Genomic DNA, 27714 nt, shown 5'->3' with positions numbered 1-27714 from the left:
TGTTTAAATGATTAGACAAGTGGGCAAGGGCTGCTCAGAAATATCTCCCAGATCTTGGGCCTTGGAAAATGTTGAAAAATTCCATACATTTTTAAAAAAAAGACTTTTAAGTGATTCTAGGTAAGAGGGCCAGAGGAAGACGGCTATTATGAGAACTGGACGTTAAGAATAGATTATTTTGAGGGTCTTGAAAATGTTTTGGAGCAGAGGTACTGGTTGCATAACACTGTGCCACTGAATTGTTCCTGGAAGGAGCAAGAAAGAAAGAGGGAAGAGCAAGAAATGTTCAGATCCTTCTTTTCTTTTTGGGTGTCTGCTAGTGGGGCAAAACCTTAAGAGATTCTGGAAAATGAGATAAACCGTCACCTGTAGCAAAGGAGCAACTAAAGTTCCAACTTCCCCTTCCTGCTTTTTTTCAGCAGACAGTTGAACAACTGAAGAAAGGAATATCATATGATAAAGGATGCTGATGGTGTGAATTCCAGAGGGTAGAAGTTACAAAAGGTAGAACCTAACCGAGTATAAGGAAGAACTCTCTAACAGTTAGGGCTGCCCAATAGAGCAGCGACCCCCTCATCAACAGAGGTGTCCAGGCAGAGGCTGGAACAGTACCCATGGCTTTCGTTTAGGGGACAAGTGTGTTGGTAGGCATTAGATGACCACCAAGGTCTCTTGTATCTTTGTGGTGCTGTGTTTTCAATGTATTCCACTTTCAAGGAATGTAATAAAAACTTAAAAAATAAATATCCTAATTCTAAGGACTAATTATATTCACATTTATACATGTTTGCTTTAGATTAATAAAAATAATTCCATCAGATCTAAGGCTATGTTTACATAACAACCTTTAGGTTAGTGAGTTTAGTGAAAAAATCCAGTCAACCCCATTATTTGGTGTCATTGAAGCAATCACTTGGTTGTCTGACAGAATCTATTTCAATTGTTTGCTGTTGGATTGTGACTGGTGAAAAAATCTTACTATGGAAAACAGTATTGGGTTCTGCTTAGTTTGGAAAAACCACATTTTTTTTTTTCTAATCAAAGCCAGTTGCTTCTAGAAAGGAAGGAACAAATTGGATTCATTTTAGAAGTAGCCAAAAGGAAAAAGCTCAGCTGTCTTTGGGAGACACTCCAAAGGGTTAGCGTGGAGTTCCAGAGCATAACTTAATTATGTTCAAAAGCATCCTTTGGGGGATGTGGGTGAGTGGGTAGTAACTTTAAAATAAACCTATGTCCGGGCCTTTAAGATAGAATTTCAATAAAATCTCTTGGTGTCACACAGCTTAATTGTAACAAACTTTCATTATTGGTGATTGAGTCTACCAAATCTTTGTTTTTTTCTGTATCACATTTGACTGTGTTTTAATCATGGAAGACTTAAAATTAGTCAACTCTTATGCCTGGAATCAGATTATGTAAATATTTAGGGTCAAACAAAAACAACTTAGAGAAAATTTATATGAGATTGCTGCTAGTCAGTCTTAATACACATCATTTGTATAGACACACTCACACACACATAAACATGTGTTTAGGTAAACTAGGAGAAACTGGAGTCTCATGATGGTAGTTTTTATAAGCTCCTCATCTGCCTTTTCTCAAGAAACAACTTGTTTACAAAGAATGACTTCTTCATTTCATATTGGGGAACTAGTTTTCTTTCTTTGGTTCCCTTCAAAAGTACCATCTAGTTAATAGTGGTTCTGAAGGAACAAGACTTTGTTCAATGTGTTCAAAACATTTGGTTTAGTTATTTCCAATCTCTTTCCATACCCTTAGATGATCTGTTTCAAAACATTATACTTTCCTGATTCTACCTAAGAGAGCAATTTCATCTTCCTTTATAAATACATAGCTTTTAAAACATGAATAAAAGGTGTGTGTGTGTGTTTGTGTGTATGTCTGTGTGTGCGAGATTATGGATTCTGGTAAAAAATGTAGGACACTTAGGACGTCAATTTAAAAATAGATTTTTTTCTGAGAATACAGTTCTTTGTATCAATTTTAGGTAGGCCATGTAAGGTAAAATTTCATGCCATTAGGTACCTATTGAGTAATCTGAGCAAAACAAGTTCATTTATGCTTTTTTACATTGTGATGATTTAAAGTTTGAAATCTAGAATATTGTATGTAGTCAGGTAGCTACTGAATTACTTTTGTATAAGACTTCACTTTATGTATTATGATTATATAAAGTTTGAAGTTGTAGTTTCATAGCAAGTCCTCCACCCAATATAACATTCTATTGATGATATAGCCTAAGAAGCAGGATTTCTGGATGTTGAGAGGGGCAATCTTCCATGGATTCTGGGCACCTGAACAAATTTTTTGCTGAGTGCCAACAGTGCAAGGCCCTGACTGCTCTTTATCCAGGCCATAGCTGAAGATTGCGTTGTAGCAAGCTCCCTTTAGGAACGAAGAAACCTTTCCCCCAGACAAAGAAAGAGCTTGCTTCCACTGCTATAAAAGCAGTGAATCCTCTGCTCAGTGTTCCTTGGCTATGAGATAAACTCATTAGGTGTACAGGAGCCACCTGGTATACTCTGAGTTGCCCCATGGGATTTGGAAACTCAGACCAGTACAAACATCTTGCTGCTTCCTGTGCCATGAGTAACAAAGTCCTTTGTCTTTGACCCAGGAGTTTCATGTTCTCCACCAGCATCCATGAAACAATAATGGACTAACTTGTTAGTTTGCAGCAGAGTTAAGTAACAGACCCAGTAACTGGCACTGTTTGAAATCAGATTGGAGTATTTATCTATGCACTAACTGACAGCAGTGCTAGGACCAGAGAGAGGCAAGCGAGGTGTTGCGGGCACAAAATTTAAGGAGGCACTCACTGTCAGGTTAGTGCAAGTGGAAAGTGTCAACACTATGCTTGCATGACTCTGAGAATGGTGCTTCCTTAAACTTTGGGGCCTAGGTGCTTCGTTTGCTTTACTCTAGTCTCATTCCTGCAGGGAAACGTAAATTAAAATAATTATGAGGCACTATTTGAGCAGCAAAAATGAAAGCATGATAAACCAAATGTTGGCCAGAATATAGAGCGGCATGAACTCTCATACAACGTTGGTGGGGCTGTTAATTGGTATACCCGCTTAGGGGACAATTCAGTATTATCTAATCAATATGAAGAAGTTCATACTATGTCCCAGTAATTCTACTCCTAGGTATGACTCTTAGGGACAGTCTTTTTGCATGTGCACAAGGCCACATATATAGTTATTGTAGCATCAGAAGAAAAATAGACAAATAGATTTTGTCAGATTTATAGGAAGAAAGGAATTGGACACAGAAATGAAAATTGGAGAACTAGGGCCACCTGATAAGGACAAATCTTAAACATATAATGTTGAATGAAATAGTCAAGGATATGTACAACATAATATCACTTACCTAAAGTTTAAAAATACGCCGATGTATATTGTTTGTAGATAAAAACATATGTGAAAGTGTGAAAATAAGCAAGGTGATAAGTGCAAAGTATAGTTAGAGTTTATCCCTAGGAAGAAATGTAGACAAATGGGACAGATGTGCACCTAGGACATCATTACTACCTGCAGTGTTTTATTGAAGCCCTGAGTCTATGTGAGAGTGGTATGGGATTTACCCAGTTTGTGCCCTCATCCTTGTTTTGGTGGCAATGCATATCGCCACAGTGTGGCAGTATTACACATCACCAGAGGTTCCAGGATATTTCCCGTAAGTGTAACAAGAGGGTTCATTTCCTTGAACTCAAATCTTGACTACACACAAATGGGAGCTAGCAAACCAGAGCACGGTAAAATTGACACAGCCTATCTTCCAACAGCTGCTAACAATCATTTTAACTAATTTTATTGCTAGTTAGCATAAAACACAGCTTGGGACCTTCCTTTGGAGTGAGAATCTGTGAGCTCCTCTGACTGACGAGAAGAAGGAGATATCCTGGCCAGGACTTTGCACTGAGGTAATTAGCTGTCATCACCTCTAGCATGAACGTGGAGGACTGGCCCTAATCTGGACACGATGGAAGCCCTGATCTCTCTAAAGTGCATTGTCCAACAGAAATATGAGTCACTAGTGTCATTTAAAATTTTCTAGCAGCCACATTTAAGCAAGTGAAATTATTTTTAATATATTTAACCCAATAAATCAAAAATATTCTCATTTGAACATGTGATCAATATTTTAAAAATTAGCAATGTTTTACTATACATTTCCCCCCAAAACTAAGTGTTAGAAATCTGGAGTGGTTTTCTACTTACAGCATGTCTCAATTTGAATTAGCCATGTTTTAAGTGCTATGATGCTGGACAGTGCAGCTCTATAAAACAGTGTCTAGACTGCAGTAAACTGGGGTACAGCTTACCTTCTAGGGTGAATGGCTCAGGGAAGAGTTTGCTGCTGAGTGGGCAGCCAACCACATCCCAGGCTCAGTCACAGGCTCCTAACCCTTTCTAGAAAGGAGATCTCTTTTCCCTTCTCTAAAATTCTTGGTTGAGAACCCTTGTTCTATGTAATCAGCCTTAACAGAGGGGATTCCTTCTGTAAGGAGATGTGGGACAAATGTTGGGCATGTGGGTCAGAACAGCTATAAAGCAAAAATGGCACCATTCATCAATGAAGACAGCTGTTTGTGCTAAAAACTACCTCACATTCATTAGGGAGAATCCAACTAGAGTCAATAGTGAGGATCCAAAATGAACTGGCATTTAATAGACACCAATTATGTACTTGCCCAATGGATGACATCAACATAACCTCACATCATGTTTGCCCTAAACAATCCTATAGAGTTATTCTCACACTCCCCTCCAATGGTCTATGATCCCCTAAGGGAAATATGTTTCGGTCTCTGAAGAGAATAGAGGGGTTATAGCTCCAAGTGCAACACATAGAGATGTGGCAAACAGAATCATTTTGTGGGGGTTAAGGGTTCCAGAGCAGTGTTGAAGAGTAAGCCAGTCTACATTAATTTAAGCACATAAGGCCCGAAGTTGGGTGGGATGTGAGGAATTCCCAGTCAGGTTCAGACTTAGAGTGGTCAGGACCAGTGTGAGGTTCAAAATCGCAGTTGTTCATGACCAGAGAAGGGCATAAGTTCAGAAAGGAAAGAACTTCAGTCAGTAGCCAACTATTCTTTCAATTCAATTTTTATATGAAAACCTATGGCTTGCCATAAGAAACAAAATGTCATTTTTCTCTCTCCCTTTATGTGTTAAAGAAGGAAAAACACATGTTGTGAACTCTCAGACTTCCCCTGGCATTTTTAATCTCACTCAGTGTGTTTCATATTAGGCTTTATTTACCAACACATCATCAACTTCCTTATTATTTTTTTACAAAGAACAAAAGAATGCAGAGATATTTTCTTCTCATACATGGAAAGAGTGAAACATTTTGAGTTATGTGCTTAAAATAGACTTCTATTTCTCTAGAAGAAAATAATCTTTCTTAAAATGAAAAGAAAATTTGTTCTTTATACAGGGCTGTGCATTCTGGTGGATACTATTCTACTCCTTGCTCTGACATTGTTAAAATCATACAGAAAGACACCTTATTAAAAATATGAAGAAAAAAATTAGAAAGGAACTTAATCATACTGTTTTCAGATCGCCACCATTTCTCTTCTTTATTTGGTCCAAAACTTGTAATCACATTCTCAATGGTGTGGCTGTTGGTCTGGGCATGCGGACTGTATGGAAATCTGGAGTCACAAATGAAACATTTCTGTTGTCCCTGGAAAATGCCACTAATAAAATTTAAAATAAAGAATTGTAATTACTTATTGTTGACCTAAATTTAAAAACAAGCTGTACTTACTATATTTGTCGTTCAATCTGGCTAAAAATAAACAGCAGAGGAAATAACATCAATTTTTTCATCAATAGGTGCTTAAATACAATAACAAATGAAATTAAAATATGAAAGAATTTTTATAAATTTATATTTGGAGCAAATGCAAACATATGTAGAAGTCATTTTTTTCTCATACAAGAGACAGATGATCTGGAGATTATTTTAAACTATAGAGAAATAATTAGAAAATACTCTTTGAATGGAATTTTTTTTTTAGTTAAAAAGAAAAAGAATATTTGCCATAAAACTAATAAAACAGTGGACCACTAGGTTATCTGCAACCATCATCTTTTCTCTCTCAGACATAGTTTTTGGCAGAAAAGCTTCCAGTGTCAAACCTTTGTATCACACTTGTGCCTTTTGTAACAGATTTTCATAAACTCACAACAAAGAGCCCCACCTCTTGTCTCGCAGACTAGAAGGTCTTATTAGTGAATTGAAACTAGTTTTGCTTGAAATAGATTTTCAAAGGCTGTACAGCCAAGATTGGCCTTGGAGTTTGCTTAATTTAACATGTCTTTTTGTAGCTATACTTACTTAAAACTCCTAAGGAAATCTCCAAAGATTCCAAAGACTGCCAATGACCTGCACAGTTGTTCCTGGCTAATATGTGGGACATTGGAGGAACATTTTTGCAAAGCTTTCAGGACACAGGAGCTGTTTATTACAATCCCCTGTAGTGGAAATTGCCTACAACAGTGAATGTGCTAGTAGGTGTTCAGTGAACATTGAGTTTATGTCCTGAATGTGGCTTACAGGAGCCTACATGACCTCACCAGCCGCCTCCCTGATTCAATCAGCTCTAGCTGCACTCATTTTTTGCTTTTCCTTGAGCTTACCAAGAACTCTCCTGCCTTAGAATCTTGACATAAGCTGTTCTCAGCTCCCTCCAGTCCCCCCATCAAATATTCTTATCTCTTGCTCTTTCCGTTCTTTCAGGTCTCTGCTTAAATGCCATCATCTTAGAGAGGCTTTCCTTGACTTCTAAAATACCACCACCTGCCACCCCTATGGCCTCTGCCAGTCTCTGTTCCTCACTCTGCTTGACAATATTTTCTAAGCCCTTGTCACTACTTGAGACTATATTATGTAGTCATTGTATTACTGTTTGTTGCCATTATTAGACTTTAAAATGAACGAGGGCAAGGACTTTATTTTATTTATGGCTGTATTCTCCTTACCTAGAATAGTGTATGGAACATAGTAGATGTTCAATAAAATTTGTTGAATGCATGCATGATGATTTTTTAAAGATATGTTTTTTAAAATTGATTTTAGAGAGAGGAAGGGAGAGAGAGAGAGGGGAGAGAAATACAGAGAAACATTGACCTGCTGCTCTACCTATCCATGCACCCACTAATTGATTCTTGCATGTGCCCTGATCTGGGATCAATGATTTTAATGACTATTTTGGCTATAGTCTATAAGAATAAACCAGCCTTTCAAGAGATCCAAATAATCTTTTTAGAATCACTGGCCATTATAAGCCTTCTACTTGAAGAAAACCAAAATGTACTTTGGAAGTTGAGGAATAATGGAAGCTAGATCAATTCTGCATATGGGGAGGCTTAACTCAGACTTGTCCTAAAAGAGCAGCAGAAGCCCTATGATTCCACCAAAAGATGTCAAGACTTCGAAGTATTTCCAGTAGTACTATACAAACTACTGGGGGAAATATTTATCCTCAGGGCTTGTGGGCTATTCTTTCTGTAAACATCTCAGAAGCACAGTCTTTTCTGGGACTGGCTACAGAAGATGTTTAGTTGTAGTGACTAAGTGGGAGTTCCACTTGGCTAACATTGTGGGTCCATGTTGACTTGAAGTTTTTGGAGAGAAGGCTGGGCTTGGCAGCAACTTGTCAGATAACAGATGGGAAAATCACCTCCTCCTGCATGACATTTATGTGGACTAGCACATGTAGCCCCACCTGTGATACTTTGACAGCCTAGAGATATTTTGAGATTTCTTTTTCCAGTTCTAAGATTTTTAAGATTTCTATGATTTTCTAGACCAAAAAAAAAAGCCTCTGAAATTTGATTTTACTTCTGTTTTTTGGTAGTGTGAAATTTCTAATTATTGTCCGAGTACATTATGAGTTGGCTATGACAGGAGTAAGTAAATGCCAGTGGCTGAAGAACAAGATGGTTGATGTTTGGTTCAGACAGTTTCTAATATTAGAGTTTAAAACCACTTCTTTGTCCACAGGCCCTTGACTCATAAAGTTACTTGAAGGGTCATTCGTCCCACCTGACCTAGAGTTGGGCAAAACTTCTACAGTGTCATTTCCTTGCACATGTAGAGAATTTGCTTTCTTACACAAGTACTTCCCAAACTTAGAACAGTGCTAAGCACTCAGGTAGTGTCTCCACTTATTTATACTCATCCTCTTTTGCTAGAAACCAATTAACAATACAAACCATTTCCCAGAGACGTCCAGGAGTTGCCTTAAAGAACAATACATGGAAAAGCCTGGGCTACTAATGTTAGGCCTGTGTCCAACTTCCTTCCTGAACATCCTCTTATTGAAGGGGTTGACGTGATTGCCTCGGGCTTTTCAGCAGGTATGATACATAGATGACCTTGGATGCTTTATCTGCTCCCAGAGCACAGGGAGGAAAAAAAATGTAAAGCAACTTGTCTTCTTAATAAACTGGTCTTTAAGGGGAAAAAAGGCCTTAAAATATGTTCACAGTGGGATTTTATGGTTTTTAGGCAAGGTAATTTCCAAGTGGTAGTGTGAAGCTGCTCAGTGAATTCCAAGTTCTACACCCTTCTCTTTTTAAGGCAGGACAATGAGAACTCATGTTTAGCATAATGGTTTTGAGGCCCTGAGGGATCCTCAATCTTCATTGCATAAATCAATTATGTTTAATCTATGGCAGTCACTAAGACAGCCCTTCAAAGATTGAACTGAAAAGACTTTTCTGTCTAATTCTAAAGGTAACAAGAAATAGATGAAGCAGATCTTCCCTATTTTCTGATCTGTCCAGGTTTCCTGGTTTTGAATTGAATCACCTGCATCTCCGATGTTCTGAAGGGAATGTTGTCTCCTTTACTGTTGTCTGAACAGCTCCAGAGGTACCTGGAAGAATCTACATCATTGATTAAATAATGTCCCAACAAACAAACAAAGAACCAGCTCACCTCAAGGTAGCCAAGGATGCAGTATTTCTGGGCTCTGTCTAGCCCACAGGTAGAAGAAGCTGTGAGCTTTGTGCTGCATCCCACTAGGAGATTGCCAGTGGGGGGACGACAGGCACCCCTGTTACATTCATCTTCAGCTTTTGCATAACTGAGAAAGCCTTAAACACAACAGAAACAGCTACTTAGAAGGCAGTCCAAGGGTAGCAGACAGCTTAAAAAAGCAACTGGTTAAGTCGGAAAGTTAACAGTCGATTTATTTTTAATACCAGTTATGTTGATCATTAAGACCTTGTCCTGGATGCTATTGGTGCCCCCAGTCTGACGGAAATCTCTTAGCGTGGGGGTTATACCATCTGCGTTCATGTCCTACCTGGGCTAGACTGTAGCCAATGATAAATACTTTGTTCAAAGGCTGGCTCCATTGCCTCATGCTAGGATCAACTCCACTGAGCAAATTGCTCAGAACCTCTCCTTGGAAGGAGGCTGGAGCCTGACTCCAGCTGGGACCACATCTGCCTTCACTTCCCTCACCCTTAGTTCTCAGAGCATCCCTCAATAAACCACATGCACACACATCCCTGTCTCAGGCTCTGTTTCTAAGAAGCCTGATCTGAGACAGCTTCTTTGGACTGGGAATTCTCTATGTATCATTTTAAGGCAAAAAAACTGAAGACTAATGCACAGACACAAGGAAGGAGAATCTTAATCTTGCCTCTTACACCTATTGTTCCAACCTGTACAAAATCAACCTGAGAATTGGAAAAGAATTTTCTCGTAAAATGTGTAAGTTCAATTGATCCCTCAGATGAGCCGTGAAACAAATGATGCCCCTTTGGGATAAAGTGAGAGATGGGGTTCCAGTTTGTATAGCACATGTAGCCCTTCACACCTGCTGTCCAATAGATCTGCCTTGAAGGGATTTGGTCACAAGAGATATAAGATCATTGTAAGAGCAACTCTATCTCAATTCAATTGTCACTTCAAGTCTCTACCTTTCATGTGCAGCCTCTGAGATAATATTCTTAAATTTCAGTTTAAAAACTTTTTTAAGTTCTATTTATTTAAAAACGTTAAATTCTGCCTGGCTGGGCTCGGCTCACCGGTTGAGCATTGACCTAGGATCCAGGAGATCGAGGTTCGATTCCTGGTCAGACGGGGCACATGCCTGGGTTGCGGGCTCAATCCTCAGTCAAGGGCATGCGGGAGGCAGCTGATCAATGATTCTCTCATCATTGATGTTTCTCTCTCTCCCTCTCCCTTCCTCTCTCTGAAATCAATAAAGACATATTTTAAAAAAAAGTTAAATTCTGAGTTAAGATAACTGTCAAATCTTTCTATGTAAATATGGGATGGGTAGGACAATCTGAACTATTTCTTGCCTGCATGGTTTGCTTGCATGGTTTGCTCTATCATGTTAAAGTTATACTTTTGTAATCCATACATATTAACAGATTTGTTTACTGTTGGAAAGACTGGAGAAAACAAAATAGAATCTTACTGGGGCTAAGGCCTAAGGTTAACAGCCATATAAAATTAAGTGCAGATACAATGTGAGTTGACTATAAATAACTATATTTCATTGGGATAGTTATTTATAGAAATAGTTCTATTTCTTCTTTTAAAAGTGTATTTAAACAAGACACTGTAGTATCTTTTAAAATTTAATTAAAGGGTTAGAATTCTGTTTGATTCTCAAGGCCAAATCCAGGCACTAGATTTCTCTTGATTGCTATTCAAATTATAGGCATGATCATTTTGCAGAAATAAAATAGATTGAAATACACAGGACCCAGAATAGCTAAAACAATTTTGAAAATCACTCTATTTGATATTAAAGCTACAGTAAACAACATAATGTAATATTGGTGGAAGGACAGGCCCATAGATCAATGGGACAGAATAGAGAATCCAGAAATAGATCCACACAAACATGCCCAACTGATTTTTGAGGTGCAAAAGCAATTGAATGAAGGAAGGACTACTTTTCAACAAATAGTGCTGAAGCAATTGGACATCCATAGGCAAAAAATGGACTGTCACCCAAACCTCATGACTTATACAAATATTAACACAAAATGAATCATTGATTTAAGTGCAAAATCTAAAACTATAAAGCTATAAAACTTCTATAGCACATAGGAGGAAATCTTTGGGGCTTAGTGCTAGGTAAAGAATATTTAGATTGACAACAAAACCATGACCCGAAAAGAGAAAAATTGATAAATTGGGCCTCATCAAAATTAGAAACTTTGTGAAGTAAAAAGGCAAGCTACTGACTGGGAGAATATAATTGCAAATCACGTATCTGATAAAGGTCTTGATCTAGAACATATAAAGTCCTCTCAAAATTCAACATTAAAAAAACATCCCAACTAGAAAATGGCAAGTGGCACTGAAGAAGATATACAGATGGCAAATAAGCCTCTGAAAAGATGTTAAATATCATTAGCCATTAGAGAAATGCAAATCAAAGCCACAATAAGATAGCACTGCATACCTATCAGAATGGTTAAAATAAAAATAGTAGCAGTAACACTAGATGCTGGAGGAGATGTGGAAAAACTGGCTCACTCATATACTGCTGGTAGAAATGTAAAATGGCATAGCCACTCTGGGGAAAAGTATGGTGGTTTTTAATAAAGCTAAGCATGTGCTTATCATACAGTCCAGCAATTGCATTCCTAGATAGTTATCCCAGAGAAATGCACATTTATGTTTACACAAAAACCTTCATAGAAATATTCATAGCATCTTTACTTATAATAGTAAAACACTGGAAACAACCCAGATTTCTTTCAATTAGTGAATGGTTAAGCAAAGTGTAATAGATCCATACCATCGAAAAATACTTAGCAATAAAAAGGAGTGAAAATCACTGAAACAAGCAACAATGTGGGCAAATCTCAAAGGAGTTACGCTGAGTGAAAAAGGCCAATCTCAAAGCTTATATACTGCATAATTCAATTTCTTGAATGACAAAATTATAGGGGTGGAAAACAGATTGTCAAGGGATTGGGGAGGCAGGGAGGGAGGGAGGTGGGAGTGGAGATAAAGGGGTAACACTGGGGAAAATATTAGTGAGGGAGAGAAACAAGATGGAGGCGTAGGTAATAGCTATACCTGCCGCCTCCCACAACCACATCAAAACTACAACTAAAGTACAGAACAACCATCACTTAGAACCTCACTTAGAACCTCCTGAAATCTAGCTGAACAGAAGCCCTACATCCAGAGAACTGAAGCAGCACTGAGACCAGTAGGAGGGGTGGAGACGCGAGCACATTGGGGCTGAATCCTGGAGACTCGGCTGCAGGTTCACACCCACTGTCACGATTTAAACCTGGGAGGGATATCTTGGCAGCGTAGGTTTCCTAGAGGAGTGAGGGGTCCCAGCCCCACATCAGGCTCCTAGCCCAGGGCTCCAGGGCTCCAGGGCTCCAGGGCTCCAGGGCTCCAGGGCTCCAGGGCTCCAGGGCTCCAGGGCTCCAGGGCTGGGAAGAGAAATCCCCACAACATTGGGTTGTAAAAACCAGCAGGGACTGTCACTGAGGGACACAGAGGCTGCAGGAGCCCCAGACTTTCCTCTTAAAGGGCCCACACATGGACTCACTTGGACGCGCTCCCTCTGAGCCCCAGCGCTGGGCAGCAGCTTGAAAGGAACCTGGGACACCTGGGGAGGAACTAACCTGCCTGAAATTGGGGCAAGAGGTGAAGGGGCAGCTTTCTCCCAGGCAGAAGAGTAGGCAGAGGCCATTGCTCCTTTGGTGAGTCCTCCCCACACACAGAGCAGGCAGGCACCCTATTTGAATCACCAGCACCTGACTCACACCTTTGGCCCCACCCCGTGATTCCTGGAGACCCGCCCCCTCTCCACCTGCAAACTCATCCAGGCCATTTCCAGTGGCTTTTCTATGCAAGTGGCCTTTCCAGCCTTATGCTTAGGTTTTTCCTAAAATCTCTCAAATAAGCAGCACTGTGCCCCATATATCTTGAGAAGTGGCCCCAGGCCAGGCACTAGCTGCAGCCTGCATTGGTTCATAGCTTGGCCTCTCCTGGACACCTCCAAGCCCAGCACAAGAAGCAGCCAACTACAGTTTGCTGTGTAGCTCATGCTGGGTGGCCCTGGGCAAGGCACAGGCAGAGGCTCACTTTACACCTCCTGGGAGGCCCCAGAGACAGTGCACCTGGTGCTCAGACTTGACCACTCTGGGTTACAACCCTACCACATCCACAAGTGACACACTCAAGGGGCGCACTTGGTGAACACCAAAGCTCCACTGAAGTAAATCCTGCTCCATAGAGGTGTCTCCAGCACAGAAGCTCTTTGGCTGTAGTTGCAGCTGGTCCTCACAGTCGGTTGACCTGGGGGTCAATTCCTCCCAGTGATGCCAACAGCAACCAAGGCTCAACTATAACAGGACAGTGAACACAGACCACACAGGGGAACACCTAGAAGGACCGGCTCAGGTGACTGGGGAGGCTGAGCCACTGGACCCTACAGGACATCTACTACACAGAGCCACTCTACCAATTCCAGGAGACATAGCGGCTCTACCTAATACATAGAAACAAACACCTGGGAGAAGCCAAATGTGGAGGCAAAGAAACATGTCACAAAGGAAAGAACGGAGGAAATCTCCAGGAAAGGAACTAAATGAAATAGAACCAAACAAGCTAACAGATACAGAGTTCAGAATTTCAGTTATAAGGATACTCAAGGATATTAGTAAGACTATTGCAAAAACAAGTGAGACCTCGATGACCTAATAAAATACCTATCAGAAATGAAAGCTACACAAACTGAAATGAAGAGTAATTTACAGGGAGTAGAGTAGAGGACGCTGAGAATCAAATCAGCAATTTGGAATATGAGGAAAAAAAAACACCCAACCAGTAGAGCAAAAAGGAAAAAAAACCCAGAAATATGAAGATAGCATAAGGAGCCCCTGGGACAACTTCCATAGGCCTAACATTCATATTATTGGGGTGCAAGAAGGAGAAGAAAGAGGGCAAGAAATTGAAAACCTATTTGAAAAAATTATTACAGAAAACTTCTCCTACCTGGGGAAAAAAATAGACTTACAAGTCCAGGAAGCACAGAGGGTCCCAAACAAGAGGAACCCAAAGAGGCCCACAGCAAGACACATCATAATTAAAATGTCAAAGGTTAAAGACAAAGAGAGAATCTTAAAATCAGCAAGAGAAAAGCAGTTAGTTACCTACAAGGGAGCATCCATAAGGCTGTCAGCTGATTTCTCAACAGAAACTTTGCAGGCCAGGAGGGAGTGGCAAGAAATATTCAAAGTAATGAAAAGCAAGAACCTACAATCAAGATTGCTCTATCCAGCAAAGCTATCATTTAGAATTGAAGGTCAGATAAAGAGCTTCTCAGAGGAGGAAAAGCTAAAGGAGTTCATCACCACCAGACTAGTACTACATGAAATGTTGAAGTGTCTTCTTTAAGAAGAAGCTAATGAACAAAAGAATCAGACAAACTAAATGGATCCAGAGACATTGACACATGCAACAGACAATCATATTTCAGAGGGAAGAGGGAAGGGAGGTGGAGAATGGGAGATTAACCGAAGAAGTTATATGCATGTATGGGACATGGACAATGATGGGATGAAGGCCTGGGGGAGAGGTGGGAGTGAGGTGGAGGGGGTCAATGGTGGAAAAATGGAACACCTGTAGTCCTTTTAAGAATAAAGATAAATTTTTTAAAAAAGAGGGTAACACTGGGGATCCTTGAGGTGATGGAACTGTTGAATCTTAACTGAGAAACACACACACACACACACACACACACACACAAATGAGTGCATGTAAAACTGGTGAAATTTGAATAAGGTCAATGGACTATATATGAATACCAATTTCCTGGTCATGATGTTTTACTACAGTTATGCAAGATGGGAGAAACTGGGTAAAGGGTATATGGGTTATATCTGTATTATTTCTTATAACTGTGTGAGAACCTGCAATTATCTCAAAATGAAAAGTAAAAAACTCGAACAATCCTCTCTTTTCTCAAAATCACCCCATCAGCCTCTGGATCAAGTAAACCCACACTCTGAAATAAAACATAACCTGTTCCAGCTGCTCCTATATACTTTTTCCTTGAGACATTTTCTGCCAAGAACTGATTGCAACAGACAGGAGTGAGACGATCGGCCTAAAATGAAAGAACCCCCCCCCCCACACACACAAGAAACCATTCTATGAACTAAGCTTGGTTTCTTCTCAGTTTCCTCAATTATAAAAATAAAGAATTTATTTATTTATTTGTTTTGTATCTAATGGATTTCTTTCCTTCAACTTGTCCTCCAAAAATATAGGCTTTTGAAAAATAATGTTCTTTCTTTTATGCATACATTTCCCACATGGACTACTTTTTTAATCTGGTTATTTTGTGATTATTATTAGTCTGCAAACATACATAGATCATAGTTTTACAGTTAAGAATATGATACATAATGTTTACTTCCCCACAGGTCACCAAAAGACAGTTTGAGCAGGGAATTTTCTATCTTCAGTCTCATTGCAAGGATTATTATTCTAAAACAAAGGCACAACGTTTCTTTTTCTTTGAGACAGATATGTGAAGAAACTTAGTTCCATCACTTTTTATTTCATTGCATAATATATGATCCTAGATTGGTTAACATGAATTTACCTTTTAGTCACTCAATAATCCAAACACAGATCTTTTATTTCCCAGAATTGGCATCCAGGACTAATAGTTAGTTAGAATTTTGGACTGTAATAGACAGAGGCTTTTTGAAACAAGGTCAGGCATAAAATCTCTGCCAATGCTATATGTGGATTAACTAAGACTTCCCTTCCAGGGATTTACTCCTTTAGACAAGTTCCATCATGAAGTCTTTTATTGGAATTGTTGCCTCAGAGATTTAACCTACTTTTATAACCTAACTTGGCCAAACTTGTTTTAATCAGATGTGTACTTTTCTGAAATAAACATATTCTGGGATTTAGTTAACTATTATTTGTGTAATATTCTAACTGCAAATATGAACTTGTGGTCGAAAAATACTTGGCAAAAAGTGACTAGAAACATAAGTAGTTAAGGTTTCATGCTTGAAGATAAACTGAGCAATATCCTTCCTGGGCTAAGGACTTCAGCTGCCAGATTGTTGCATTAGCAATAGGTTGGAACTAATTCAATAAAGATGAAGAATAAAGATTTTCTTTAGAAAATCAATGTATTCCTCAAAAATGACATACAACTTAAAGTTAGAATCTTATTAAGAATGAATGTAAAGAAAATGCACAGCAAATTTTCTGTAAAACAAAGGACCGTTTTGTAGAAATAACCATTATATAATCTCTCAGTAATTTTGTATATTGCTATACTTTTCTGAAACATGTGAGATGTTTTCATGTACTTTGGAGTGCACCTCAGAGTTTTAGAGGCTGTAAACATACACTTATATACTCAAGTTATTTATTATGGGTAAGAAAAAGTACAAAGAATGCAATTAGATGAGGTTTGCACTTTGCAACCAGTTCTCCAAACCTGGGGCTAATGCATGTTTTATGATTCTTTCTTCTTATTTTCCTTAGTCAGAATGCAAGACAAAGTGTTATATAGGCTCCAGCATTTACATAAATGCCTATGGTAGAACAGAACAGAAAGCGCCCAAGCTGATGATGTGTGGTAACAGGGTTTGTAGTTTGACCCCCGGCAACCCTAGAGATTTGGGTTAGATCAAGGTACCTTGAGTCTAGAAATCCAGAATGTATTGTAGCGAGGACTTTTCTGCCCAAGCTAATTTAGTTTTGGAGACCTTTCTTCCAAAGAGAGGGGTCTCCTTGAGGAGGACTCTCTGAGCAAGGTGTAAGTTATACTCTATAGAGGCTGGGGAGAAGATGCAGCAATCCTCAGTGGTTACTTCCAATTATGAATGTTAGCTTACTCCCAAAGAAAACACCCAAGCCAGATGTAGATTAAACAACTCTTTTCTGACTATCTGAGGCCAGATCTACGCTTCATAGTCCTCAGGGTACAACATAGCACATCTTTGTTCCCACTGACTTGTGACTCACCTCTCGGAGGCAGGAAATTTTCAACAGAGAACGAATGAGCATTTCCCATCTAGAACTGTTCTTTCCTCCATTACCAGCAAATCTAACTGGGAAATTGCCTCAGGGTTTAAAAGTAGTAAAATTAAAATACAAGATTCTTAAAGTTTACTGTCATGAAGAAATTCAGCATGAATCTTTGAAGAGAAGATTCTAAGCAATTTAGTTAGTACTTGGTAACCAAAAGCAGGTCTGTTATAGACATAAAGTCAAGATCAAAGAAAATAATTGTTGGAAACTTCTTTTCTATGACTAATGTAAATTAACTCAGCTTATTAAAAACAGCAGAGGCATGGACAATTTGGCCTTTTAGCTCGGAGCTGTTGCTTACTCAGAAAAAGGAATTTTGCCTATAAATTCTTCATGAGACCACATCACTTGGACAAATGCTACATTCAAAACAGAGCTATTTTTAAAAATTGAAATGCATTATATTGGTAAATTATGACTCTGAGAGTATTGTACTTTCTTTAGTACATATCTTACTTTATTTACTCATGTGCTGAGGATAATAATCCATTAAGGAGTGATAGGAATACCTACTAAACATATTCAAGGGAAATTTTTTATTTGCTTGACACAGTTATACAACAGAAGAGTCATGCAAATATACAACAGTATAGAAAAAAGAGGTGAATATGTTTTAAAACTATTTCTATTAAATATTTTAGAACAATTTCATACAAGCAGAAAATTGATTTTTGACAACTAATACTCACCAAGGTGCAAAAGAAAGGTCAGTTGAAATTGCATTCTTTGATCAGGAAATGACTAAATTCAATTCTGCTAGGTTAAAAAAAGGAGGTTAAACCAGTCACAGATAAACTCAATAACTGCATCAATCATCAACTATTTGAAAATTTGTCTGATGGCTCTTATCCTTTAGGGACACAGAATACCTATAGTGCCCAATTCCTTAAAAAATAAGGGTATATACAAGTTTTACAAATATTTGTTTTCTATTTTGAAATCACAAAATACAGTCATTTGTGGGAAATAATATGGAACAAATATAACTTTTTTTGCATATTTTTATTTTAATGGATTTTTGTTCATCTTATTATTTAGAAAAAAATTTAAATTATACAATTAATATGTACTCATTATTGAAAACAGAAAAATCAGATAGGCAAAATAAAATAATTATGATCCATAGTACTGCCACCTAGAGAAAAGTGGTTAATGTCTCACTATATGTTCTTCCATATTTTTTTACTTGCCTATAAATGTTTTCCAAAAATGATGTCACATCATATGCTTCTTTCAATCAGTATAGCCCAGTCATCTTTTTGTACCAGCAATATATTTTCACATTAGCAATTTTCAACCTAGTGAGGGCATCTGGATCACCTGAGGGTTTCTAGAAACCAAATCTGTGTCCCCCTTTGTGGATTCAGCTACATCCCTCTGGATAGAGGGCTCCCCAAGTCACTGTGTGGAAGCCCTGACATAGATGAAAGTGTACATGCATCTCAGTGGGCTGGGAGGAGAGGAGGTAAAATGCTCTTCTGGGTCAGTGTTTAATGACTGGATAGTATTCTTCTGAATGCAGGAACCTAAATTTATTTAACAAATCCCCTATTGGTTGATGTGTACCTTGTTTCTAATATTTTCCTGTTATAAATATTTTTGCTAAATGTTTGTTTATATCCTTAAATATTCCCCAACATATATTAAATGAAGTGGAAATAATAAATCAAAGAGCGTGCGCACACTTGTGTGTGTGTGTGTATACAGACATATATATGCATACATAAAGAGTACACATACATATGCATATATACATGCATACACACTACATGTATATATATGCATGTGTGTGTGTGTGTAAAGCTTTTGATGTCAAACTGCCATTCAGAAAGTATGTCCCAACTTACACTCTCATCAACAGCCTATGGGAATAGCTGTTGACCTGAACCCTTACCAACATTGAGTATTATGAATTTTTAAAGCTTTGTCAATTTAAAAAGCAAAAAAATGTGCCTCATCATTATTATTTTAATGTATTTATTTGAATAGTAGTGAGTATAAAAATATTTTTCATATATTTACAGGTGAGAATTATTTTTGATATTCTAGCCTTCAAGGCTTGTTCTAATGAATTGTTTATCCTACTAATCCCACATCTTTATCCCTCTAATCTCATGTTCCCTGCAATCTGGCTTAAGATACCATTTCCTGCTGGCTGAGCCCTCCTCTCATGCCACTTCCTTTGTTTGAATGCCACCCTCCTAAACTCAAATGCCAGCCTCCTTATGGAGCCTCTTTGAGAGTGTTTTGAAATGCCTGATTTTAGGCAAATTTCCCATTCTGTGATCCAAGCTCTTTACGTAGCCTGGGGGTCATTTTGGATGCCCAATGTCATAAAAGGGCTGAGTAAGAAGAAGCAGCCCTCCAGAAGCATCTCCATCTGAAAATGAGCTCTATCTGTTACAAAAATATGCAATTTTGTTCTAATTACCTCACACAAAACCTTGTGAAGGCCTATGAGAGAGTCCAGAATGGAGCCTTAGGAAGTTCTGTTCTGTGTGGGCCACCTGAACCTGAGCACTTTCTCTAGGTGGTACATTCTTGTTGCCTTTTCCTTGGTCAGAGCACGTGACTTAGGTCAATTACCCAGCTACACTTTTGATAACATGAAATTCCAAATCCTGATGTTGTACTGGATTCAGAACTCCTGCCTGCATGCTTCATTCTTTTCTTTTAAAAGTTGAGTAATATTTTATGATATGTACCTAGGGAGATTTTTCAACTACCAATGCTCAGGCCCACCCCCAATCAATTCAAGCAGCATAGCTAGAGATGGAACCCAGGTGCCAACGTGTTTAAGATGCTCCTCAGAGGATTCCAATATGTAGCCAGGGTTGAGAGCCACTGATGGCTCACAAACATCTACAACTCTTTAATTTGCCCCATATGCCAGCTCTCCTGGATTGCATTCTAAGGGAAAAGCATAACCCAGTGGTTCCCAAACTTTGCTGCACATTAGAATCACCCCGGGAGATTTAAAATCCTGCTTCCCAGGTACATTCCATGCCAATTAAATCAGAATACCTGGAGGTGAGGTTCTGGCATGAGTATGTTCTAAAGATTCCAGGTGATCCTGGCGGCTGTGGCATCATCCCATTGCACCAAGATGTCACTGGTTCAATTATCGGTCAGGGCACGTGCCTGGGTTTCAGGCTCAATCCCCAGTAGAGGGTGTGCAGAAGGCAGCCAATCGATGTTTCTTTTCATCAGTGTTTCTATCTTCCTCTTTCTTCCTCTCTCTCTAAAAAAATCAATAAAAATATTTTTTGAAAAAGATTCTAGGTGATTCCAATATGTAGTGAAGTTTGGGACCCAGAGACATTGCCTTGGGCCACTGTGCTTAGACCAGAAACTTGAGGATCGTTCTTTATTCTTCCTCCTCTCACCCTTCAAATCTAAATTTGATCTTATCTCCTTAAAAAGTGATTCTCAAAGTGTGGTCCATGGACTTAGTAAGGTGAAAAATTTGCCTGGGACTTTTCTGATTTTAGCTCCGCAAGTTCTCAGGTCCTGGGAATCTCCTGGAGTCCTCGGCAAACCCAGTTGTTGGTCACCCTACTGGACCAGCAGCATCAGTGTTACCTGGGCGCTTGTTAGAAATACAAATGATCAAACCCCAGCCAAGGACCTACTAATTTAGAAACTCTAGGGGTGGGGCCCAGCACTCTGTGCTTTCACAAGCCCTCCACCAGTCTGATGTGTACTCAAGTTTAATAAACCACTGTCCTGCATAACTCGCAAGTCCACACTGTGAAGATCAGAGATGCTGCTGCTCCTAGGGACAGTGGCTAACAATGAGATCCTTCTCAGTGGCAGGTGCTTTCTTAGCTGTGTGGTCTGGGTGGCCCTTGGTTAGATGCTGCAGGCCCAGGCTGTGGTGCTGTGGTATTGGGGTGAGCAGGATGGGTGCACAGATTTGTTCCTGCCTGACTGCATGTTCTTAGAGCTTGCTCAGTGTAGTGCTTTCTTTTTCTAGTCTCTCAATATCCAAAAATAATTTTGCCATTAGAATAGAAGCTTTTATATGACTCATAAGCTTCTAGGTAGAAGACAAAAAAAAAAAGAGGGGTTTTTGCTTCTTTCATATACAAAGTCTCTCCTATGAAACTTCTCATCTCTTTGAATGAGCGTATTCTTTTTACCCCCCTTTTCTTTTACTTTTTATCCATCACCATTTATCCCCCCATAACCTCCTCTACCTCCACACACACCTTCTCCCTGCAATCACCACACTGTTGTCCATGTCCACAAGTTCTTTCTCTTGTTTTTTCTTTTTTAATTCAATCTCTCCACCCCCCAGCCCCCAGCTGTTAGCTTGTTCTCTATCTATGAGTCTTTCTCTATTTTGCTTCTTAGTTAAGTTTGTTCATTAGGTTCCAAGTATGACTGAATGTATATGGTACTTGTCTTTCTCTGACTGGCTCATTTCACTTCACATAATGTCCCCCAGGTGCATCCATGCTATTGCAAAGGGTAAAATTTTCTTCCTTTTTATGGCAGAGTAGTATTCCATTGTATAAATGTACCATAGCTGTTTTATCCACTCATCTACTGATGGACACTTGGGCTGCTTCCAAATTTTGGATATTGCAAATAATGCTACAATGAATATAGGGATGCATGTATTCTTTTGAATTAGTTTTACGAGATCCTTAGGATAAATTCCCAGAAGTGGACTTACTGGGTCATAAAGCAGTTCCATTTTCAATTTTTTGAGGTAACTCCATACTGCATCTACAGTGGCTGCACCAATCTGCATTCCCAGAGGGTTCCCCTTTCTCCACATCCTCAGCAACACTTTTTGTTTGTTGATTTATTGATGATAGCTATTCTGACAAGTGATATTTCATTGTGGTTTTAATTTGCATCTTTCTGATGATTAGTGATGTTGAGCATCATTTTTTAAAAATTTTTATTTTTGTTTAAAATTTTACAGATGTCCCTTTTTCTCCCGAATGACCTGTTCCACCCCATCCCATCCTCTCCCCAGTCCCTCTCCCCACCATTGTTCGTGTCCTTGGGTTGTGCATATATGCATATAAATTCTTTGGTTACTCTCTCCCTCTCCACCCACCCGCCCTCCTCCATCCCTCTGACATTCATCAGTCTCATCTATGCTTCCATGTCATTGGATCTATTCCATTCATCAGTTTATTAAGTTCTTTAGATTCAACGTATAAGCGAGATAATCTGATGTTTGTCTTTCTCTGCCTGGCTTATTTCACTTAGCATAATATTCTCTAGGTGCATCTATACTCTCCCAAAGGGTACGAGATTTTTCTTCTTTACAGCTGCGTAGTATTCCATGGTGTAAATGTGCCACAGCTTTTTTATGCACTCATCTACTGATGGGCACTTGGGCTGTTTCCAGATCTTAGCTATTGTAAACTGTGCTGCTATGAACATCGGGGTACATATATCCTTTCTGATGAATGTTTCAGGATTGTTAGGGTACATTTCTATGAGTGGGTCAAAAGGCAGCTCCATTTCTAATTTTTTGAGGAACCTCCATACTGTTTTCCATAGTGGTTGCACAAGTCTGCATTCCCACCAGCAGTGTACTAGGGTTCCCCTTTCTCCACACCCTCGCCAGAACATGTCGTTTGTTGATTTGTTGATGGTGCCATTCTGACAGGTGTGAAGTGATACCTCATTGTGGTTTTAATTTGCATCTCTTTGATAATTAGCGACCTTGAGCATTTTCTCCTGTGTCTCTTGGCCATCTGTATGTCCTCTTTGGAGAAGTGTCTATTCAAGTCCTTTGCCCATTTCTTAATTGGGTTTTTTGTCTTCCTCTTGCTGAGTAATATGAGTTCTTTGTATGGTTCGGAAATTAGCCCCCTATCAGATACATCCTTGGCAAATATGTTTTCCCAGACCGTGGGGTTCCTTTGTATTTTGAGGCTTTTTTTTTTTGCTGTGCAGAAGCTTTTTACTTTGATGTAGTCCCATATGTTTATTTTTTCTTTTGTGTCTCTTGCTCTAGAAGATGTATCAGTGAAAAGTCCACTATGTGGGATGTCTGTGACTTTACTGCCTATGTTTTCTTTCAGGATTTTTATGGTTTCGTGACTTACATTTAAGTCTTTTATCCATTTTGAGTTTATTTTTGTGTATGGTGAAATTTGGTGGTCTAGTTTCATTTTTTTGCATGTATCTGTCAAATTTTCCCAGCACCACTTATTAAAGAGACTGTCTTTACTCCATTGCATACTCTTGCCCCCTTTGTCAAATATTAACTGACCATAATGGCGTGGGTTTATTTCTGGGTTCTTTGTTCTGTTCCATTGATCTATATGACAGTTGTTGTACCAATACCAGGCTGTTTTGATTACAGTGGCTTTGTAATACAGTTTGATGTCTGGTAATGTGATCCCTCCCACTCTGTTCTTTTTTCTCAAGATGGCTGCAGCTATTCGGGGTCCTTTGTGGTTCCATATAAATTTTCAAAATGTTTGTTCTAGATCTGTGAAATATGCTGTTGGTATTTTAATAGGAATTCCATTGAATTTATGAGCTGCTTTGGGTAGTATGGACATTTTAATGATATTAATTCTTCTAATCCATGAGCATGGTATATTCTTTCACTTATTTAAATCTTTCTCTATTTCTTTTTTCAGTGTCACGTAGTTTTCCAAGTACAGGTCTTTTACATCCTTGGTTAAGTTTATTCCTAGGTATCTTATTTTGTTAGTTGCAATGGTAAATGTTATTGCTTTTTTAGTTTCTCTTTCTGAAAGTTCATTGTTGTTGTATAAGAATGCCATTGATTTCCGGATGTTGATTTTGTATCCAGGTACCTTGCCAAAGTCGTTTGTTAAGTCTAGTAGTACTTTGATAGAGTCTTTAGGGTTTTCTATGTACACTATCATGTCATCTGCAAATAATGACAGTTTTACTTCCTCCTTTCCAATTTGGATACCTTTTATGTTATCTTCCTGTCTGATGGCTATGGCGAGGACTTCCAGTACTATGTTGAATAAGAGTGGTGAAAGTGGACATCCCTGTCTTGTTCTTTTTTTAATGAAAATGGTTTTAGTTTTTGCCCATTGAGTATGCTGTTGGCTGTAGGTCTGTCATATATGGCCTTTATTATGTTGAGGTATGATCCCTCTATTCCCACTTTGCTGAGAGTTTTTATCAGCAATGGGTGCTGGATTTTGTCGAATGCTTTTTCTGCGTCTATTGATATGATCATATGATTTTTGTCCTTCATTTTGTTTATGTGATGTATCACATTTATTGATTTGTGGATGTTGTACCAGCCTTGCATCCCCAGAATAAATCCCACTTGGCCATGATGTATGATCTTTTTAATGTATTGCTGGATCTGGTTTGCTAGTATTTTAGTGAGGGTTTTAGCATCTATGTTCATCAGGGATATTGGCCTGTAATTTTCTTTCTTTGTAGCATCTTTATCTGGTTTTGGGATTAGGATGATGCTGGCCTCATAAAAAGAGTTTGGGAGTTTTTCCTCCCCTTAAATTTTCTGGAATAGTTTGAATAGAATAGGTGTTAATTCTTCTTTGAATATTTGGTTAAACTCGCCACAAATCCATCTGGTCCAGGACTTTGTTTTGCTGGGAGGTTTTTTTGATTACTGCATCAATTTCATTAGTTGTTATTGGCCTATTCAGGTTTTCTGTCTCTTCTTGATTCAGCTTTGGAAGGTAGTATGCTTCAAGGAATTTGTCCATTTCCCCCATGTTGTCCAGTTTGTTGGCATATAGTTGCTCATAATATTTTCTTACTATCCTTTGTATTTCTGTTTGGTCAGTTGTTATATTGCCTCTTTTGTTTCTGATTTTATTTATTTGGGTCCTCTCTCTTTGTTTCTTAGTGAGTCTGGCTAAAGGTGCATCAATCTTATTTACCTTTTCAAAGAACCAGCTCTTGGTTTCATTGATTTTTTGTATTTTTTTTTTAGTCCCTATGTCATTAATTTCTGCTCTGATCTTTATTATTTTCTTCCTTCTACTTCCTGGGGGCTTTTCTTGCTGTTCTCATTCTACTTCTTTTAGTTGTTGTGTTAGATGGTTTATTAGAGCTTTTTTTTGTTTCATGAGATAGGCTTATAATGTTATGAACTTTCCTCTCAGAACTGCTTTCACTGTGTCCCATAGATTGGGTTGTTGTCTGTTCATTTTCATTTTTTTCCATGAAGTGTTTGATTTCTTCCTTGATCTCATTGGTAACCCACTTATTGCTTAATAACATGTTATTTAGCCTCCATGTGTTGGAATATTTTTCAGTTTTTTTATCGTGTTTGGTTTCTAGTTTCATGCCATTGTGATCCAAGACAATGCTTGATGTGATTTCAATCTTCTTGACCTTGTAGAGGCTTCTTTTGTGCCTTAATATGTGGTCTATTTTTGAGAATGTTCCATGTGCACTTGAGAAGAATGTGTTTTCTGCTGCTTTATGATGAGTTCTGTAAAAGTCAATTCAATCTATTAGATCTAGTGAGCCATTTAAGGTCTGTGTTTCCCTGTTGATTTTTTGTCTTGATGATCTGTCCAATGCTGACAGTGAGGTGTTATAATTCCTCACTATGACTGTGTTGCTGTCAATCTCCCCATTAAAGTTCACCAAGACATTTTTTATATATTAGGTGCTCCTGTATTGGGTGCATATATGTTTATAAGGGTTATTTTCTCTTGTTGGATTGATTCCTTTAGTATTATGTAGTGGCCTTCTTTGTCTCCTGTTATGGTCTTTATTTTGAAGTCTATTTTGTCAAAAATAAGTATTGCTACTCCAGCTTTTTTTCCCTTTGCATTTGCATGGACTGTTTTATTCCATCCCTTCACTTTTAGCCTGTGTGAATCTTTTGCTCTCAGGTGGGTCTCTTGTAGACAGCATATATTTGTGTCCTGTTTTCTTATCCATTTAGCAACTCTATGTCCTCTTATTGGACCATTTATTCCATTTATATTTAAGGTTACTATTGATATGTACTGATTTAATTCCATTTTCCCCTTTATGCTGATGTACCTTTCTCTCAATATTCCTTCTTTTCCTTAGAGTAGTCCTTTTAGCATTTCTTGCAGTGCTGGTTTGGTGGTACTGAACTCCTTTAGCTTTTTTTTTTTTTTTGCTCTGGGAAGCTCTTTATTTCACTTTCAATTTTAAATGATAGCCCTTGCTCGATAAAGCAATTTTGGTTGCATGTTCTTGCTTTTCATTACTTGGAGAACTTCATGCTCACTCCCTTCTGACCTGAAAAGTTTCTTTTGAGAGATCCGATGTCAGCCTTATGGGGTATCCCTTGTAGGTCGCTGCTTGTATCTCTCTTGTAGCCTTTAATATTCTCTCTTTGTCCTTGACATTTGCCATTTTAATTATGATGTGTCTTGGAGTGGGTCTCTTTGAGTGCTTTTTGTTTGGAACTCTTTGTGCTTCCTGAACTTGTGTGGCTTTCTCCCTCACCAATATAGGGAAGTTTTCTGTCATTATTTCTTCCACCAAGCTCTTGTCCCCTTGCTCTCTTTCCTCCCCCTCTGGCACTCTATAATGCGATGTTGTTTTTCTTCATGTTGTCCCAAAACTCTCTTAGACTGTCCTGTTTATAAGTTGTTGTTTTTTTTTTTTCATTTTGCTGCTCTGATTTAGTGGTTTTTCTATCTTATCTTCTAAATCACTTATTCTATCCTCTACTTCATTGAGCCTGCTTTTCATTCTTTCCAGTGTATTTTGATATTAGATATAGTATTTATTTCTGCCTAATTCTTATTTATGATCTGTATCTCTTTTTTCATGTTTTCACTAAGTTCTTCGACCTTACCATCAAATGCCTTGTTGTTCTCATTAATTTCCTTGAACATCTTTATAACCATTACTCTGAACTCTATTTCTGATAACTTGCTTACTTCTATCTCATTGAAATCTTTTTTTGGTGATTTTTTTCTTTTCTTTAGTTTGGGGGTTGTTTCTTTGTTTCCCCATTTTGGTGGCTCTTAGTGTTTGTATCTATATATTAGATATATTTGCTATCTCCCAGTTTTATGGGAAGGGATTTTGTAGTGTGACTCTAGTGGGTCCCAGAAGTGTGTTTTCCTTATACTTCTAAGCTCTTTGCTCTAGGGGTGTCCCTTTTGTGGATGTCCCTTTTGTGGGTTCTTTGGGTTCTCCTATTTTGATTTGGTCTAGATTATTGTTGACCAGTCTTTGGGAGTACTCTCCTCTCAGATTGTCTAACTGTGTGTCTCAGCCCCAACCACATTGTGTGAGCTGTTGTATGGGTACTGGAAAGGCAGGGCAATACACAACCAATCTTCCAAGAAACAAGGGGTATCTTACAAAATATCTTGACAATCACAGTAAAACCAACTCAAGTGAAAATAGAACTGGAAGAGTAAAGGGAGAACACAAATTCTAAAGCAAAAAAAAAAAAAAAAGATAAAAAAAAGATAAAAAAGTAAAGCTAGGGAGAGAAAAGTATATTGTTGTTAATAGTGATAAAAATTTTAAAAATAATAGTAATAAACTAAACTAAAATGTAAAAAATAGAGAAGCTACTGGGAGATAAAAGTGGCAGAGAAAAGAGTCTGAAAGAAGGGCAAGCAAAAAATTAAGGGAGAGAATAGGATAATAGTT

General features: G+C 38.5%; 1 protein-coding gene across 1 annotated transcript in view; it reads right to left on the bottom strand.

The window, feature by feature from the left end:
* The window catches only part of LAMB4 (laminin subunit beta 4), a gene marked incomplete at both ends in the record, with an annotated part of 103500 nt that extends 85659 nt beyond the window's left edge, over positions 1 to 17841 (bottom strand). The window contains 3 exon segments of the mRNA XM_081146968.1: positions 5586 to 5721; positions 8986 to 9143; positions 17808 to 17841. Coding sequence (XP_081003094.1) covers positions 5586 to 5721; positions 8986 to 9143; positions 17808 to 17841 — 328 coding nt within the window.
* Positions 17842 to 27714: the final 9873 nt, after the last annotated feature.

Source organism: Miniopterus schreibersii (genome assembly GCF_964146895.1).
Source record: "Miniopterus schreibersii genome assembly, chromosome: 9".
Classification (NCBI taxonomy): Eukaryota; Metazoa; Chordata; class Mammalia; order Chiroptera; family Miniopteridae; genus Miniopterus; species Miniopterus schreibersii.
The sequence above is the reverse complement of the archived record's forward strand: the minus strand, read 5'-3'. Positions and strand labels throughout refer to the sequence as shown.